Below are 20,285 nucleotides of genomic sequence, written 5' to 3' on the forward strand. Positions count from 1 at the left end.
TGCTCCGTGCGAGGCCCAGGCCTTGGTCCCTCCCGAGGCGGGGGCTGCAACCACATGAAGACGGGCCAGATCCTCGCGCCTCCTCCGCGCCGGGGCTAGGCCCGAGCACCTGCTTCGGGGGAGCCGTGTCCCCTCCCCCCCAGCACGAGGAGGAGGAGGGAGGCCTGGGTGTTGTGGAGGTGCAGCTGTTTTGGGTGTGTGACAGGCTGCGGCCCGCTCCCCCACTCCCCAAATGCTCGCCAGGCCTCTTTATCTATTAGACCTATTTATTAGATAGTCTGATAAAAGATATCATCTCTACCACGAGTTCCGATTCCTTCCTCCAGTCCTTTTACTGCTTCCCCTGGGGAAGAAAAGAGCTGGGTGCATTTTTTTTAAGCCCATCAAGCTAGAGCCCCTTCTGCCTGGTACCAGCCAATAGCTGCCCCTCGTCCTCTTACCCACCACCCCTGCTCTTCTGCCTGCACCAGCCCTGAGATCAGGTACAGCGACACATTGAAGAAAGCATCCTTAATAAGCATCGTGTTAGCTTTGTTTCTTCCTCCGGTGTCTGCTTTTAAAAGCAATGGGAGACTTCCTGCGGGTCTGTTCTCCTCTGTCCTGAGCCTGCCACTTACACTGAGTTCCTTTTTTATCCAAACACAGCAGTTGGGGAGGTTAGTTTTCAATGTTTTTGAAAGACTGGGCTTGTTGGGACACCAGGAGTTTTTGATGGTGTTGAATAAAGATGTACATTATTATAAAGAGGGAGGCAGTTATTGATGTTAGTCTGAAGGTAGGCAGGGTGGCACCTTGGAGACTAACTTGTCTCCCTGTCACGTGCCTGCCTTCTGCCCAGGTGTGTACAAGATCTTGCATATGCTGTCGTTAAGGAAAAGGGCACTGTAACTTTTTTTGATATTCCTTTATTTTTTCTCTAAGGGTCCAGTCGGGACCCCCCCTGTATGAGATGCTAAATAACACATGCAATTTCTGCCTCAGAGGTAAAAAATTAGGGTGTTGATAATATAATAGGCAAGTTATAGGGGGAATATATATCAAGGGGGAATTCAGCCAAGGAATAGTAAAGAGAAGCTTTGCTACAGTCTACTTTGTTTGGATCGAGTATGGTTTTTGAGCTAATCTTTTTTTAATGATTATCATTGTGGCAATAGTGAGTGAAATATATTTTGTTGGAGCTCTTTCATTTCAGTGAGTGTTTAGCAGGCCTGTAAGTCCTTTATAGCTAGAAGATGTGGTTTGTGTCTAGTTGGTCTCTGCTGAGGTTGATAATGGTAACAACTGATCAGAAATTGGTTTCATAGGAAGGTTATTGTTTCAAGACAGTGAAGTTAGAGAAGTATTTCTTTTGAACATTGTCACTTCTGAATCCATTTTTAAGCTGCACTGATGCATACATACATCTGATTTACGGCAGTCCTAAACTCTACAAATTTGAGATCATGTGCAGTGGTAGGTCTGCTGGTTGAAGTTATCATGCTGCCTTACCTTTAAAGGGCCTGATACTGATTTGTAAATAAAATAAAAAAAAAAAAAATCTGCACTCAAACTTGTACAAGTTTCCCAGCTTACGAGTTGTGTTAACATATAACATGGAAGTTTATACAGTGAAATGTATGTTGGTACATTTATACAACTTTGCTATTTGTTGTTGTTTAGGAACTATTAGCAGTTTAACGAACCCTCTTATATTTAAAAAACTTGAATTGTTGATTTCTGCTGTGAACTGTGTACTCTACCTGATAAATAAAAACTTCAGCCTTTTTCTTAAACTTCATGGCTGTGCAATTCATAAATTCTAATCATGATACAAATTTATACTTGGTATACAGCCATGATTACAAATAAAAAGTTATCACTGAACTTATAAAAAGTTACCCCTGACTTTAGTAGGCATGGGGAGGCTAAAACCCCATACTTTTTTGAAAACCTAAGAAGCTACTTTTCCCTGTATGTTCATATTTTCCTCCCTCTTTTCAATCTGCTGGACCGTTGTGTGCCGTATAGGCAAAGGGAGAATAAATATATTGATATTAAAGTTGAGTAAGCACATTTTTGCATACGGGTAAATACCTCTGTTTTTCTTAAATTGTTGTCTTTTTGAGGGATGTGTGTTGCTAAAGTAATCCTGAGCTTTTTGTAAATTTTGTAGACCCCCCCCCCCACCCCCCATCTTGCAAAGCACTATACTCTCAAATGTAAGAACTTCTGCCCTGGAGGGTAATTGCTCTTTAGTCTGAAAATATATAAAAAGGTGCAATGTTGTGTTAAGAGTATTAAGTGAAGGAGAAACTCAAAGAACATAAACAGTATAACGTTACAGCCATATGGCACACGAATGGGAGTTTGCACTAAGGTATGCAAATGAGGGTTTGTTTGTTTTTTTTATATTAGTAACTAGTATTCATATATCCCATGTAGCCCCAGACTATTATATATTTAATTAAAACATAAGCACTCGTGACATTTTTTAGGTGATCAAGGTTGTCATTTAACAACATTTAAGCTAAACAATTTTGCTATGAACAAGTTCTACCTTTTGCCTTGGAAATGTATGCACAAAAAAGTGATGGAATAAGTGACAGTGTAGGCTGAAACTGGAGACCAGTTTCTGCAGTTAAAAACATGTTCCAGTAAAAGGTTGTTTATACACAATGTACATTCTTCCATACTGTCAAAAAACAAAGGTATTGGAAAAGTAAGAATCTAGAAATAGACTTGACTTTGAGCTGACCTAAACACAGAAGTTGTATTAACTTAATAAAACATCTTTGCAGTTCACTTTTACATTCGTTTGTTCTTAATATTGAAGGTAGGCCCCTCACCCCTTTATTTCCCTTCATTTGTCTTAAATGAGAAATTTTAAAGCTAAATAGTCTATTAATGATGACTAAGTTAAAGTCTAGGCTTTTCACTTAAACCTCTTAACACTGCACTATTTTATAGTGCAGTTTTAAGTGGAATTAACTTTAAATAAAATAATTACAAGTAAGCTTTATTAATATAAAAGCAACAAGTTGTGGAAATTTACATGGGGTCATATTTGAATGCTCGTAGCTGATATTGTGTTAGAACGCGAATTAATACTGTCACATGTTCAACTCTTTTTACAATTAGTGCTTACTCTTGAACTCATGGTGTTATATGGCCACCATTTGTTATTTTTTGGAACTGTTTTAATATATTATAGCAGGGCTGTCTAGCTGCTGGCCTGTGGATGACATACAGCCCCCGAAGAGTTAATTTGTGGCCCTTGGGCTTCTGCTTTACTGTGGGCATCATATTGCTCTGGATTTTTCCTCTTTCCTCGGGCTGCTGCTTCCCACCCCTGCTGCAGGGAGCAAGACAGTGCAGGGCAGTACACGGGGCATAAAGGACAAGTGCAGAGGTGGGGGCAGGGGGACATTCACTGTATTGGATGGCCTGAGAGCCTATGGCTCATCCTGGTGTGGCCCACATAGTACATGGCTTGTGGAGTTTGTGGGCCTCAGCCACTTGGAAGTTAGACAGCCCTGCTTTATAAAATCAAGCTTAAACTTATTTTCTATGTTACTATCATAATTAAAATATGAAGCATACCATTATTTTTGAGTCCTTCAGATTCTATATAGTTCTGTCTGTGACCTTTTTTTCTAGGCAGTGGATTGTAATTACGTGCCATGAGAAATGAGAGCAGATTTAAAATTTGGCGCACAAATTTAAAATAGGAGGGACCAATTTATAAGTCAGACAGGGAGCTTGGGATGGTGAACAGAAAGCAATGTGGCAGATCAGCAGGGGGATTGTAGTGGCACTTGAAGAAGCATGGGGCTTAATTTGTGGCATGCCTACCAAAAAGATCGACCACCACTGATTTAGGTGGTGTATCAGTTTGGTTCAGCTGGCTTACAGAATACCGTAGATGTTTGTCAAAGTATTTTATTGTCTTTACAAAGCTGAGAGAAAATGTAAAATTGTCTTAGGCAAAAATGCAGCCTGGTGGCCTGTGTCTCTTCCTGGCTAACACACAATAGCTGTTCCCCACAGACACAATCAGAGGGTGAAAATCTGGTAAGAAAATGCAGAAACATGGCATACGGTAGTACATGTAGGGACACTTTCCTTTCGGCACACCCCCAAATCCCTTTTCTCTCTACTGTTTCCTCTCTTCCCCTTCCTGATGTTCTTCCTTCATCCTGTCCACTTCTGCCCCTCATCTCATTGCTCTGAAGGTCCTGAAAATGTTACAAGCAATTCATATTGTGGGGTTTATACCAGAAGCTCTTTGATCAGAGAACACACACATTCTTTTTTCTTAGCTTGTGCTCAGTCCCATTGTTCAGGAAACATGATTACATTATCCTAACAGCTTACCAGAGTTGTTGTTCCTCCTACATTTCAAAGTCAGTGTTTTCTGACTGTTCTTGTCAAGTAAAAACTGAGTCTGTGGATTTTAAAGTACTCTGAAACCAGAAATTTCAATCTTCTAAAGAAAAGGCTTGCAAGATGTGGGCAGAACAGAGAGAGTACCTGGCATATACTTTTTAAAAAACTGTGAAGATAAGGTGTGAAATCAGTTCATGGGTGTTGCTTGCATTCAACAACTGTAGTATAATTCCTAGAGCTGCCTTGTTGTTAGAGCAGGAAGTATGCCTACAAACCCTTTTCTTTAAGCAGAACAGGACAGCCTGTTTTGATTTGCTGTCTATGGGTATCAGCCTAGCATATGTTAGCCTGAAGTTATACATTTTATCCTTTATGACCCCTGTTTCATAATTTGATGGGGACAGCCAGTGTGCAGTGTGTGTGCCACAAGTGGCGTGCAAAAAATTGAAGGAGACAAGCAGCACAGTAGTAGATAGGGCAGGGAACAGAAAGCAGAGTAGCAGATCAAGGGAAAGGATCTTAGAGTGGTGCTCAGAAGAGTTGAGTCAAGTTCGTGGCATATTTGGCAAAGGTTTGCCCTGCTGGTTTATGAAATGGAATATATGAAATAGTTGCCTGTCAGCAGGGGAATGACCTTGTGATGGAAGGGACCTCCTCTGTTCTTCAATTTTGCTTCCACTAAAATGAAGCATATTCTGTTTGCTATCCCAAGTTAAATTCAGATTGAATGCCTTCAATCTTCTCCCAAACAGATCTCAGTCATAATCCCATGTACTATGAACATTTTTTAAAGAAAAATGAGTTATAAAATACTGTTGTTCTTTCAGATACTCTTTTCAGATTTGGCTCTAAATCCTGCTCAGCACTTCCCTGAGGTACAGCAAATTTCAAGATGGTCCCAGTGGATTTTATAGTGCTTGCATTATTTACATTTAAGCAGAAAATGATGCTGAATCTTGGGTACAGAATGGCTGCAGCTATAATCATGGAGGCCTAGGTAGCAGCTCTGTGGCTAAAGTAGCAGCAAAGCTTTCCTTTTAAAAAGGCCTTTGAAGTGCTAAATTTGTCTTCAGCCTTATTTCCTTAAACAAAAAATATTTAGAATATCTTGTATGGCCTTTGGTATCATCTCTGAACCAAGCGTTCTAGACTTTTCATTTTCTTTAAGAGCAGTTACGTTTTCAATTGTGTATAGATAATAATAGTCTTACAAAATTCTGTGTAGCACTATAAGGACAGGGTGTTTCACAAACCCTGAAATAAAAGGACAGTCTTTTTAGTGCTTACAGTCTTAGATGATGTTAATGAACAGTATTAACTGTTTGCTGTATCAATTGGAGGATAAGCTAATGATGTGAGGGATAACTAAGAGAGAAATAAAGCTTAAGAACATTTTGTTCAGCAAATACTTTTTTTTTTAATTGTAGCTGTTTGAGCAGTTGTTCTCAGAGTGACTTAATTCTGTTTTGACTGAGTGTAGGAGTGCTTGAAAAGGAGCTTGGTTTTGTTTCTTTCTTCCTTCATTTTCACAATGGAATTGAGTATATGTTATGGTTGTGCTTAAAAAGACTGGAAAATAGATAGTATCCTCAGTAAGTTTTGTTTTGCATGGGAACTCCATCAGCTTAAGTTGCTTTTAGAGCAGATGTGTTTGTGTGAATGAAATAGTAATATAATTGTTAAAATGTGTCCATAAACCTATTTTCTGCTTACTCAATACATGTATGTGTGCCTGACCCTAGAAGCTTGATTTCAAGTACTCTATGGGGAAACCTACGCATCTTGTAAGAGGCTTTTTTATTTTCTTTTGTGTAAAACTGTTTACCACTCATGATAGTATTTGTTTTGGATTGCCTTTTAAGTGCAGTGTTACTGGTGGTCATGTGGGAAGGAACAAGTACCACGATCTACCAAAGCTTTTTCACAAGAATGTTATAAACTGAAAGATAATCTTTTAGTTACATTTATTTTTATCAATATAACACAAGTTATATACAGAAGTCTCATTTGTATTAGGTACATTAAGTTATAGTTACGGTATTCAACTTTTTTTTTGAACTTGCTGAGGACTTAATATTAGGTTAAAATTTTGTACTGCCTGATATTCTAGCCTATTGCTTATTTCATGTTTGCTTGTAATCTTGAATTTACAGTTTACTGCCTTCAAACTTTCAAGCCAGATCTACAAATTGTCCTGTACTATAACTTACTGTGCAACTTAACAGTTGCACACTTCATTATTTTAAAGTAACATACCATAGTCTCTCAAGCTAGCACAGGAAGGCTTAAATTAAAGACTATATTTTGGGAGCATTATCATTGTACCTGCCTGTGTCAGATTAGCAAGTGCTGGGTGGTTCAAGACTGTGCTAGCCAGGTTCAGACCTCTGCTTGTGCTGGCACTCTTCCTTTGGGGGCCCCCCTGCTATCTGGCCCCCCGTGCTTACCTGTCATGTCTTGGTCTTAAAGGTAAATAAGGGAGGTTCCTAGTATGTCGTGGACCCCCCTTGGGTGCACTCGGCATGGGCATTTCTTGGGGCCTTTCCTCCCCTACACCCCATCTATATGCCAACCGTGGTTTTCCTGCTGTATGGTGCTAGCTGTTTAAGTTGCAGGCAATCAGCCAGGTCTGGTGTCTTTCCCACCCTGACAAATGTTTTTATAAGAGGGGATGTCATGTATATAATAAAGTTGTCACGGTGATATTATGAATCAAAAAGAAATCTCTTCATCCATTAATCCGGTAATACGAAAAAGGAAATTTAGGTCCTAATCCTCGCAGTCTTTTGATTAAAATCCAGCAAATCACAAAATCTGAAATTAATTCACAATACACGTTAATTCGGTATGGGTCTGTTGCCAAAATCAGAAGTGGCTTATAATTAGTCTTCTGGACTACAATCGTCATCAACAGGGCATCGGGCACTTTTAATCCATCTGTGCCCTTATTTAGAGGAAATGGCCCTCCTGGCTTCATTCCTCCCAAATAATTTTGCCTCCAAGGCATTGACTTGGTCCCCCAGGCCTTTCCTAACCAGTTCAGTCAAAAGACAGAAAAACTAAATGAGGCAACAGAAGAAGAGGCCAAAAGAAAACAAGAAAAGATAGGCTGCAGTGTTCAGCCTTAGTCATGTGTCCCTCTGGTTGTGCCCAGACATTGTGGTCCCAGGTCCTTCTCCTGGGCAGCTCTGGCACTAGGACAGTGGAGATACCCCTCCGGGTATCCCAGCTGTGGAACCAGCTCAGTGCTTTGCCGGTCGCACTGACCTGTAGCTCACAGCAGCAGTGCTGTTTCCCTATTCTCCTATCATGCTGCTCTGCGCAGGCTCTTGTCAGATGTCAGTGCCAGGAACTGGCTATGTCATGCCTCCACACCTCTCCAGCTTCAACGAGCATGTATTTAAGAACTTTGCTGGCAGCGCCGCCCACTGCTCTGAAACCTCTGTTGCTGTACCTGTACTAGGTAAATTGGTTCCAGCCCTTACCAGGCATTTTGTCTGAATGTTTTGCATCCTTCCAACGCTTCCCAAACCCCTCCCCTGGGGCTTCCGGTCCCTGGGATCAGTCGCACCATGACAGTGGTGTATAAAGAAAGGTAAAACCTGACCTTGGGGAAGGGAGTCTTTGAAACATGTTAAAATCTGGATGGGAAGACTTTGTTAATGAAATCATGCCATCACAGTTGTTGTGAGTGAAAGTTGAGTAATTGGGAAATACATTTTAGGTTTGTTTATGTGTCTATCGCCTGTTAATGCTTAATTTGAATGATAATGTATTGGATATAAAGAGATCTCTACCATTTTGTTAATGAGTAACTTTGAACAGCAACATCTTGGACAAATGTATATTTTAAAAGTTCCGCTCTTTTGTATGACAGATAACACTGTAGAACGCACAATAGCTCTTCTTCCCATCAAAAAGAACCTTAGTTGACATTCTTGATTTTGCTAAGATGAAAATCCAAACAGGTTTATTTTTTTGTTCAACCAAAAAGGCAAACTGCAACATAAGATCAACCTTTGTCTGGCTACCTCACCAAACCATAGCTGTTTCTTAATATTGGGAGATGTTTGTTTTCTTATCCTTATAGTTGTTGTTTTTTTTTCTTTCACAACTTTTATCTAACAAATTACTAAAAAAATAGAATTTGCGAACTCCATTACTATCTGTAACTGCTTGGCATGTCACCCTGATGCCACAAATATTGGGAGATAAACTCCTTTAAGTTCTTTCTGTTTTGCGGAAGTGCTAGAAAATAATTATTTTTCTTTTAAATGTTTGAACATATTAATAATAGCTAAATTTAATACCCCTTAAGTGTAAATATATAGTTCAGTAGACCTTGTTTACACTAAGAAATGGGATTTAGCATGGTAAATTTAAAGTACTTAAGCTACTGAAGCACTTTTATCTTAAACATGTTAAATGGCATATTCGGTCCTTCAGCAGATTGAAATATGAACTTTTTTTTTCTGCAACTAAAGTCTTCCAGTATGGTGTCACAGTCTACCAGTAGTAACCTGTTGAAGTATCCCAGGATGTACTGCTTCTGGGAGCTGTTGGGTATTTCCTAGAGGGAACTACACTAGAAATTGGAGTAGCATTTCTGTTACTACAGGGTAGAGACATTTTAAACTGTTTCCAAGGGTTAAAATGTGGACTAGCTGAAATTATTTGTGGTTAAATAAATTAAGTAGCAGACAACTTTGTTTTGGTTCCCCCCCCCCCTTCTTTCTGCTGAGACAGGGCTTCAGGCTTCCTATAATGTACATTATCATATTTTAAAAATAAGTTTAGACAGTAAATTAGCTTGATGAAATCCCTACTGAGCTTCCTTGATTCCTGTTTCTGTCACCCTTCCTGGAGAAACTGGGGTGTACTCATCATGCCAGTTCTGGTGAAAATCTTTTCTCTCTCTTTTTTTAGAAGGGATGACCTTTAAGGATGTATAGAAACTAGGGGCTTCTGTGTGTTTTTTAAAGGGTTTTTTTTGGTGTGCGTGTTCAAAACCCTTCAGTAAACTAGATAAGTCCTTTATCTATTTGAAGACAAGGCTGGAACCATCATTACGTACACTTCAACATGTACTCTAGTGCAAGTATTTCAGTTTGATGAATATACTGCTAAGCCATTTTCTCTGGAGCTTCTGATCCACTACTATCTCTAGATTGAGTATGAGGCTTAAAAACGTATCTAATGTCTACTGGTTCAAAAATGTTGTCCTAGTTAAGTCTATTCATCAGCCAGAATTTACCAACCTACATTCACCCTGCTGATTAGGTATCACTTGGGATGAAGAATCTGGTCTCCTGTGAGCTAAATTAATGGCCCAGTTAAGGCCATTTCATCCATACACAAACACATTTGTGTTTCCCTTCTCAGTTCCAGTAGTTTCTCCAGTATCTATTGGTTTATGCTGTGTCCAGAATAGGATCACATGAGGATTCTTATACATAGTCATTGTTTTGCAAACAGAGGGCTCTAAAGCAGGTATGTCAAATACACGGCCTGCTGAGCTGCCTGACCTGGTCTGTGGGTCGCTGGAGTGACCCCAGGTGCCAGCCCTAGCCCTACCCACTGTATGTGGCATGTGGGCTGGACCCAGCAACATTCCCCCTGTGTGTAGCATGCAGGGTCAGCCCAGGACATGGGGAGCCTGTGCTGGATCATCTCTGTATGCTGACTCTGGGGTCTGAATCAGGCAGTGCTGGAACCAGTGCATGCAGCATGCACCCCATGGTGCCCCCTGTGCTGTATACACAGTGTGCTGGCCCTGGGGCTCAGTGCATGCAAGTCTGGCATGGGGTGTGCACAGGCTGAATCTGGCATATACAGTATGAGGCTCTGGGACACAGGCTGCATGCGGTGTCCTGGGTGTCTTGCATGCTTCGTGCACAGTGAGCTCTGGGGCCGGCAAGTGCTGTGTGTGACGTACAGGCTGGACCTGGTGTTGTGGGTGTAGCACGGGTTTGGTCCCAATACAGCTTGCAGACCAACTCAGCGACTCTTAACTGACCCACAGGGCCAGATGAGGCTGAGTTTAATGTCCCTGGTCTAAGGCTTTTCACCTCCTGACCTGAACTCCAGCCTACCCCAAATCAAAGAGCAGAGGGCTCAGAAATGGGAATGCTTCTGATAGTCTGAAGACTAGCAGGAATTGGGTCCCTTACCTGCAGTTACAAGAGGGGGCAAATGTGTGGGGATGTCATCTGCTGACAGCACCTGTGCCAAACAGAAGCTTATTTTTTTTTCTTGTTATTGTTTCTAACCCTGTTTACAGTTACTTGTGCTTCTTTTCCACTGCACACAGCTCAGTCAGTTCTCTTTTCCTCCTTTGACAACATGTTTAGCAGAGTTTAACGTTTTTGCTATTTCTCTTTTTAGTTATGGTTTATAAAACACATGAACTAGAAATTGTAACTGTTGGAAAAAATACTTTGGAATGTGATCATAAGATACACAGTTCCTAGCAAAAAAATTGTCTAGTTATGATGTTTTGGATGGAGTATGGTTAAGGATGTCTGTTAGAATTTGTATACTGAAAAGTCTGCTTTTTGCATCATTGAGTAAACTCCCTGTTCTTGTAACTTCACTACAATAGACATTTTCCTTTACAAATATACATTTTGAAATGCCCAGTGTAAATTTGTTTTAATATTTAGATTCAGTTCTATACCATTACACAGTTGCATGTGTAAAATTGGTTAAAGTAATTTTGCAATGTTTCACAGGTAAGTTCAGAAAATGAATACATTTAATTTAGTACTTCTAAATATCCACTTTTGCTGAAATGAGTCAGGGAAAATTTGGAGACCAAAATAATTACATTTTTCAAGCTAAGAGTAACTGAAAGAAGAAAAGGAAAATATAAGAGGAGATGCATTGCAAACTTAACTTTCATGGTAGCTGTCACTTGCTGTAATATAAGCAATACAAGTTAATCACATCTTTAGTAATGTGGATAAATATTTAATGAAAATATCAGTGCAGAACTGTTGTCTCTAACTTTGTGGTTACTAAATAAACAGTTCCTGAAGTCCACTACTTGTACTAGTTGATTGACAGTCTTACATGAGAATAATGTTCCTGAGAACAATATTCTCATCAAAACTTTTCTCATCAGTCATGGTTCTTTTTTTCCCCAAATATAATACATTTTTCACCTGAAACATGAATTCTAATTATGCACTGGCATTTAGCGATTCTCTCCTTTTTAAAGAAACTTCATTCTTGGGGTCCAGAGAACAGTAACATATAACAGGCTTGTCTTTTTATAGTTCAGTTATTAATTAATGAAGATTTTGTTTGGTAACAAACAAACTTTCTCATGCTTAAAGCAAGCTAATACAAATGGTAATGTGAGATTTAAAGGTTTAGTTCTTGGGTGGTTGTTACATAGAATTCTTTGGAACTTTACTTTTGCCTTAATTGCACAGTATACAGGCAGGCAAATAGGGATAACTGTCTTTTTCTTGAAGCTGTGCCTGATGGCAAATTTCATAGCCTCACTAGAGGCCTTGTTTGTGTGCACACATTACAGCAGCTTAACTAGAATTGTTTTAAAATCAATTTAAACTGGCAAACGCTTATATTGGCTAACAACTGGTTATATTGATTTCAGTTAATTCAGTCAATTGCAAGATAAGACGTGAGAGGCTTTTTTTTTTTTTTTTTTTTTTAAGGGACTTCCCAATAGGACCTTCATACAAATTACTAATTTTGTTTTCTGAAAGTCAAAGTAGCTAGAATACTGAGAGATGACCTGCAGAAACAAAAATAGGCCTTTGCTGTTTTCTGATTCATTCTGTATGTAGGTATTCTATAAGGTGTTTTAGTCTGATATAATTAAAGCTCTGTTAGGGTCTGAAAGACTGGTGTTTGGAGAGCTAATGTAGTGATGATATATTTGCTAAAAATGAAAGGTCTACTTTTGAGGGGTTGAACAGTATAAAATGTAGGGGTGCACCAATAAAGATTTTCTTGGCCAATACTGATAGTTGATGATTAACCAGCCATATTGGGTGATACCAACCCAATAACCAGTTTACAGGAATGCAGCTGGGCAACATGGAAAGCAGCTCCCTGCAGGTATCTGTGGAGGGGAAGAGGTTGGGGGGAGGGGACAGATCAAGGCCCCCATGGGGAGTGAGGGAGTGGAGTTGGGGGCGCTGCCTAGCTAGGGCAATGAATTGGACCTGGGGCAGGGAGTGGGACAGAGCCAGGGTGGCTTGTACAGGGGCTGGCACTTAAAAAATATGGTGGGGGTACTTGAACTAAAGCTTGCCGAAATAAGCTTTAGTTCAAGCTCTGCTGCCACCATTTTTAAGTGTGGGAATGCTTTTAAGCGGAATGGGGCAAGGATAGATGCCCCACTGCATGCTCAGGGCTTTCTTCCCTGCTGCCTTTGCCCTGGGGGCCCTATGCTGGCCATGTGCCCACTGCCTGCCTGGCAGCAGCAGGCACAACTTGCTGCCACTACTGCTGCCAGGCAGGCAGGGGGCGCGCAGCTGGCATGGGGCTTATGGAGGAAAGGCAGCAGGCCAAATAGCTGTAAGCCTGCAGCAGGCAGCCTACATTCATCCCGTGCACAAATCCGGGGGGGGGTGTAATGGGACATGCTCCTCTCTTGGGGAGTCTGCACAGTGTCAGGAAGCCACTGCCCCTCCTGCACCCCCTGGATGAGCCATTCATGGCTCTATCTTGCTCCCTGCCCTGGCCCCAGGTCCCATTTGCCATCCTGGTTGAGCAGTGCCTCCAGCCCCTGCCCCACTCCCTCTCTGTCAGTGGAGGCCTTGATCTTCCCCCCCACACCCCTTCACAGACTTACCAGCAGAATGCTGCTCTCCACACTGCTGGGCTGCATTCCTAGCTATGTACATGAATGCAGCTGCACACACTATTTATCGGTGATATTACTGGCTACACGTCCAAAAAAACCCAATAACTGATCATGTTAATTTTCTTTTCATCAGTGCTGATCCAATATATTAGTGCACCTCTATTTAAGGTATTGTTTTGGTGGGTTATTGTTGGTAAGAAACCTTTGAATAAAGGGAATTCAATATTTGTCTTCCCCTTCACATTATATTTTGGAGCTCAGAAAAATGGGCCCACGCATGTTTTAGTGGTTCTGTAAACCCACACTTGCCTATTCTTATATTTCAAAGGCGTGAAAAAAATCGGTAAATCACTTCCAGACAAGTGAAAAGAGGACAAAAGCCCAGTTGGGGGCGATAGAATATTTTCCCCTCCCCACCTCCAAATGCTCAAAGTACTATATTTATGTAAGATTTCTTCCTGTGTCCTTGTCATAAACTAGATATTTTTCCAAAATTGTACGCAAGCAGTGGCTCTTTCTGTCACTGCAGCAAGGTCCTCCTTTGCATAGGGCTCACCAAGGAGTCGGCAAATGAGTAAGTGCTCCATGGTCTGCACTTCACTGTATGTGCATGTATTCATGTCATTAGAGTAGACCTTTTGATCTTCCAGTTGGTGTGCATGGGCAGTTCAGGCATCGCCATGTTGACCAGTCTGTATATCAGCCCCTGTGGGATGGTCCTCCTGGGGTTCCAGGTCCATTTCAGAGCATCTGCTTGCATGTAATCTTTCTTTCCATAACCTCAGTCACACCTTGTCAGCTGTTGTGTCCAGGGCTCCAACACTGGTCACAGAATTATTTTCTGATTTTTTTTTTTTTTTTTTTTTTTTTAAAGCTGTTGGGTACCTCTGTGAGACAATACAGTGGATGTCATAAACACACTCATATGTATCTAAGACTGGCCAATGTGAATGCCTTTGAATAAATGCTGAAAAGGGAAATTGTTCTTGCACTTAAAATGTGCTAGTTAATTCTGTGTTCCTTCAAGTTTATTTTTGTTTTAAAATACTATTGCTTCAGTTGGTTCAGAGTTTTGTTGGGGGGGGAGGCATGTTAAATTAAATTTTCTGTTAGTTTTATTATGATTTGAAGCTCTGTTAACAACAGTTTTCTCTCACTCCCAAGTGTGTGGATGGTTTGAAAAGTCAGACTTGGTTTTGCTTTGAATATGAAAATAGTGATGTTTAAGCATTCTTTCAGACTTTTTTTTTTTTTTTTAAAGAAGGAAATTACGAATTAACTATTTATCTGAGAGGAAGACTATCAATTTAAATCACATTGCCATGTGCAGATTTTGTGTTCACCTTTGCAAGGAACCCAATGGTTCTTCAGTGGAGACAAGATTAAAATCTACTGCTGAACACTTGTAAAGACTTTATCTATGATCAGTTTTCCAGGGTTTATTGGGAAGTGCATTGAATCATTTCCATGCGCTGCTCTGGGAACAAAATCGTGAGCATTTTGTTAGGCTCAGTTATTTTCAATTTTATTGCTGTCCAAAACAGCATAGGCAGGACTGTGCACAGAGGGATGCTGGAAGGGGTGAGCCTGAGGATGTGTTTGGTTTTTTTTTTATTGTTTTTTCTTTTGTACATAGTACTCTTCCTCTTGGCTTTCTCCAAAAGCTCTGTAAAATGTAGGGGCTGGGGACCATGCACACAAAAACCAAAAACCTTTTTGGGTTAAGGTGAGGTAGAGAAGGAAAGGTAGAGTAGACAGGTGTGAAGACATAGATGACTGTACCTAGCTCAGTTTACAAGCGATGGTCCTGCAATTTTGCCCCGATGTGTATCAATCAAGTGTATTTAAGATTTGCATCTAAACTGTTACCACCTACTGATTTGAGTGGGTATAAGCAAAGGCAAAATTTGAATGCTTCTTTATATTTTTCCCCTTAACGTTCTAGATTTAGACAGTAAAGCAAAGAGAAAACAATTTTAATTTTAAAATACTTAGACTTCTGCAGTTTTCAAGTAGTGTTAACTTGAAAAAAAGAACAAGTTTGTAATATGTTTTTCAGTTGATATTATTACTCTGCAGTTTTGTCAAGCAATCCATAATAACGCAGTTTATTTTTTTGCAAAAGTATGTTGGTTATAAAGTGTCATTGATACTCTAGAACTTTTGCTTTTTTTGGCTAGTAAAAATGGATATAATTTTGAATACATACCGGGAGCTGATCCAAGTAAGACATGCAACTCTTCTGTAATAATCTTCGTACAACCACACCTTTAGTAGAACAAACTAGGGGGAGTCATTTTATTAAATAAAATTACCTCTAAATGACAACTTCATTTTTTTTCCCCTGGGATATGGTGAACAGGTACCAATAGACTTTTTTATTTTTCTTAGTGTATTTGTCTTTGTGCTTGCTTACACTGTGATGAAAGAAAATAGCAGAAATTTTGTCATGTTTCTGGCAGTAACTTTATCTAATTACCTTTTATTAGTCCACTCACAACCCAGGGATCACAACAAACTCAGCAGCTACAGAAGCATTATGGCATTACCTCACCTATCAGTTTGGCTGCCCCTAAGGAATCTGATTGTGCACTTACCCAGAAATTAATTGAAACGCTAAACCCCTATGGTGTATTTGAGGAGGAAGAGGAACTGCAGCGCAGGTGAGTAAGCACTAATGGTTGTTTTAAAACTTTTTACAGTTCACTTAACTGGCTACCTTAAACCATGTTTAAATTAGTTTTAAAATGCTCAACCTGAAGAGTTGATTTTTCTCTTCTTATCCAGAATATAGAGGGTCCCTACATTAAGGTTACCTTTGAATTTGACAGGATTTTGCCTTTTCCTTTCAACAGTGTCCTCTTCTAGTATTATTCCTGTTCCTTCCCACAATTCATGTTAAAACTTTCTTAAACTTGCGTCTTCTGCTGGCTCTGCTGCAGGAAACGTGAAGACTCAAGAGTGATGGGCAGGCTGTGTTTTGGAATTAATAGAATAGCAACCCAAAAACATGCAGATGCTTAGAAACATATGTACAGGTGATTAGCACCTGAATTCCCAATTTGCTTTTATGGGCTCAAATTACTGAAATTAAATAACTTAAAACAAAGTAGAAATGTTTTCAGAGTGATTCTTTTTAATAGCTGTATTAAAATAGTATCTCCTGTTTAAGTATGCTAAAACTGTTATTTCCATTTTTTTTCTTATGGTGTAGTGATCAACATCATAGTAAAATCTTATAGTAAATCAGCAAATAGTGAAATAAAAGCATTCTAATATTTTACCAACAGGATTCTAATTTTGGGGAAATTAAACAACCTGGTAAAGGAATGGATACGTGAAATCAGTGAAAGCAAGGTATGGGTGGATTTTCCATGTACTTACTTGCATTAATGCTTGCATAAAGATACTGAAAGTGGGCAGATCCAGGAGGGGTGCAGCTACACCTTCCTGGTGCTGCTGCCACTGTTGTCCTCGGTACCTAGGTGCAGGAAGCCCCAGAACTGCCCCTCTCTAACTGTGGGCTGAGGCTGTGTGAATTGCCTGTCTCAGCAGGGGACAGCAGCTGCAGTGAGCCGGTTTTCTTTTCCTGCGCTTGCTCTATGCTGTACCCCTCCCTATTCTTTGGCCTAGAATAGGCACTAGAAGGAGAAACCTGCACATCACCACCACTGTCCTTGGCTAACTTGATGGGGTTCCCCAGCACTGCTTCTGATTTGCTCCACCTATGGACTGCAGGTAGCAGCTGTCTGGAAAGGGATCCCAGTTCTTTTGGGAAGTGATGGCAGTGCACAGGGTGCTCCTTTCAGGACCTGTTTTCCTGGGGAGCAGGGACGAGAGAGGCAGGATAGGGAGCAAGTGCTGGAAGGAGGACCCTGTAAGTTACTTACCACTATTTCTGGCAGAGTCTGGCTTAAGGTACAGGTGTTCCCAACAGTTCCTGACTAGAGTAGGACAGGAGTGGCTTTGGAGCTCCCACCACCTCCCAGATCCACTGGGGGCAGTGGTAGCAGGTGGGTCATTTTTTCTCCATCCTCCCTAATACCTGTTCCCTGCCTAGCTCCCCAGTGCCCTCTGGAGGCCTTGAAGCTTCAGCCATGCCTTGCCCCCAATCCTTCAGTTGAGGACTGGTGGGCTGCACATCATCCCTAGATGATGACTCACTAGATCAAGAGGTATATCTCATCAGAGAATTAACCTTAATGTCAATTCAAGTGAAATGAAAACTTCGTATAAACATAATATAGGACATCTATGTTAATGAAAACTGAGAAGCTATAGTTATTGCTTCTTAATTTTCAAACTGGAAGAAACCATTAACCTGCTACATAAGCAGGTTTAGAAATTACTAGTGTTCTCCAGTATTATGCATAAAATGGTCAGTTCTGTTTAATTTTGTTTGACTGAACTGGTGGTAGACTTTGAGATAAATAATGTTGGTGAAAGGATGCAAAAATTGGTTTTTGTTTTATATTGATCTGTTTTACCTTCATCAGAAAAGTAATATTCTTGGTGGTGGTAGTGTCTTTTGTGTTGTGTTTTGTTTTGTTTTTTTCAAACATTCTCCAAAAATAAAGTATCTTGAGGTTTAAAGCATACCTCCTATTTTAGTTCATAAAAGGATGTAAGCCTAGCCGCCCTTTTTTTGTTTTTTGTTTTTTACCTTTTAGTAATATCAAACCAAATGCATTTCTTTTTTGGCTTGTTTATTTTATGTATAATACTTTTACCCTTTTACCTGTAGATTTGTCTTCTCTTACGTAGGCAGTGAAGCATGGGGGAGCACAAAAAACCCAAAAATAAATAAATAAATACATGTAGCGTTTCAAACCATGAACATGTGCAACCTGTCTTAAATGACTAGACTTCAAATTGTTGGTGTCTTGCAACATTAGTTTATTGTCATTAATATGGCACCTCACATCAGGTTATATTGTACCCTGCAACACAGAAGTAAAACTTGGTGGTGGGGGAGGCAGGAATTTGGAAGTTGAAGGACAAGTATATTAATTCTGAAAATAGTAGCATGCATCTATACTCCACATATCAACCCCCACCCCCCCTCCCATAGATATCTTTTCCTGGACCAACTGAGTAGTTGAGATACTTTTAAATTATAAGCTTTCAAGCATACCATACTCTTTATTTTGAAGAAAGGAATAATCCTGTCTCTTTCTAAAAGAGTAAGTACTTTTTCCTTGAAGGATAGGAGTTCTTTGTGTTCAAAAGCTCATCTCGGGTCTCTTCCAACCATGTGGTACATCCAACAGAAGATATTTTTACCCCCCTTCCATCCCTGCCCCTCACATTTCCTGGACTGTAGGGGCAGCAACATCACTTTTTTTAAGCTAGTCATAGTAATTCATCCAATATAGAATCTAGTAAGTTTTTGTACTTTATAGTGGAAGAAAATAAACACGATAGTGTAAACATTACTTGTCATTTCATACCTTCTGGAAGTAATAAAAATAGATTGAGTATAGTCTCCCTTGAAAATGCTTGAAAATCCATTGCTATACCACATTTAAGCAAAATGCTCTTAATTTGGATTCCCAGCTAATGGATTTGTTGCAGGTAAGACCATCAAGTTTCTGGCACTGTGATACATTACAAATTGTACTTAGGATGTGACGGGGCATAACATTTGCCTCTGTCTTCCCTGGAATCCCATGATGGTTATCTAGCTTTTATTTCTGTATTGGCTATTGATTACGGATGTAAATATTGTTTTAAAATTATCTGTTTAACCTCCTGTAATGACACTGGTTAAACAGTTAATCAGTAACATGGCAGCTTCCACACAATTGGTAGCTGCTCCTGAGCCCTTTGTCAGGCGTAGGAGGTATTAGCAAGCCCAGCCAGACCATAGGAAGCCCCACACTAGGAGGAAGGGAGCACCTGTGAATGAGCAGTTAATTGTTTGACTGAGTCATTAGGCTGCCTGCTGTTTTTCTCTTTAACCTCAGAGGTAGGGATCTCCATAGATTGCATTGGAAGTGCCTCCTGCAGTGGCTCCTTCAGTGTTTTTTGTTTTGCACCCCACCACCCTTGGTATTGCTGGGGAATGGAAAACCAAAGCATATTTAAAACTTCTGCCAATCCTGCCAGGGGCAGGGGGCGGTGAAATGAAAAACATTTAAAGAAGCTGCTGCAGGGGGACACTTCTAGCATGATTTATGGAGATTCCTACTTGTGGTACTAAATTCCCCTCACCCCTCTCCTACCCTTCCTGCTGCCTTCCGGTTCCTGCTGGGGCACTGGGTGGCTTCTCTTCATACCCTGTGCTAAACAATAACAGGTAGGCTAACCAGTTACCATTGGGTTTATCAGTTAAACGAGTAATTCTTTAACCTTTCACATCCCCATTGTTGATGTATTTTAAAATGACTGTCTTACATATTTTAATCTGTGTAATTAGCATGCACTTTCTAAATTATTTTGCTTTATATTTCCCTTGCAGTAAGTATCTGTTTGAATGCATGACTTAAAATAACAAGGTTGTTTCTTTCTTCCACTAGAATCTTCCACAGTCTGTAATAGAAAACGTTGGAGGAAAAATTTTTACATTTGGATCCTACAGATTAGGGGTGCATACAAAAGGTAAAATTTACCTTGCCTACCGTGGCAATTCTTCTCTGTGTGAATTTATAAAAAATGACATTTTATACATAGTAATATATTAGGAAAGCTATTCTGATTTGGAAGTATTTTGAAGCTGTCCAAGATAATTGGTATGAGATCTCCCTTGGAGCTTTAAATTGAAAAGGATGTCTGAGTGTACAGGCCTGGAATCCTTCCAAGACAAGCTCTGGGAAGTATGATCTGTGTGAAGCTTCGGGGGCTGATTCGATTTAGAGGAGATTCGGCTCGATTCGGTGGCTGAATCTCTGAATCCAAATTGAATAGGGAGTCCAATAAAAAGGTCTGAATCAATTTGAAGTTGTCCAAATCAATTTGGGGAGATTCAGGCAGTCAGTCCCCACTCGCCACCACAGAGAGCTGGACCCGGACTCCATGCTGTTAAGTAAGGGTGGTGGGGCTGGAGGAAGGGGGAGGGGACCATGGGGGAACCCCAGCATCC

At 40.3% G+C, this 20,285-nt stretch overlaps 1 protein-coding gene across 1 annotated transcript in view; it reads left to right on the forward strand.

The window, feature by feature from the left end:
* Positions 1 to 15,679: 15,679 nt before the first annotated feature.
* PAPOLA (poly(A) polymerase alpha) overlaps positions 15,680 to 20,285 on the forward strand; it is a gene marked incomplete at its 5' end in the record, with an annotated part of 58,903 nt that continues 54,297 nt past the window's right edge. Inside the window, 3 exons of the mRNA XM_025202335.1 lie at positions 15,680 to 15,867; positions 16,495 to 16,561; positions 19,723 to 19,804. Coding sequence (XP_025058120.1) covers positions 15,680 to 15,867; positions 16,495 to 16,561; positions 19,723 to 19,804 — 337 coding nt within the window. The remainder of the gene's footprint in view (positions 15,868 to 16,494; positions 16,562 to 19,722; positions 19,805 to 20,285) is intronic.

This window comes from Alligator sinensis, unplaced genomic scaffold (assembly GCF_000455745.1).
Source record: "Alligator sinensis unplaced genomic scaffold, ASM45574v1 scaffold624_1, whole genome shotgun sequence".
NCBI lineage: Eukaryota > Metazoa > Chordata > Crocodylia > Alligatoridae > Alligator > Alligator sinensis.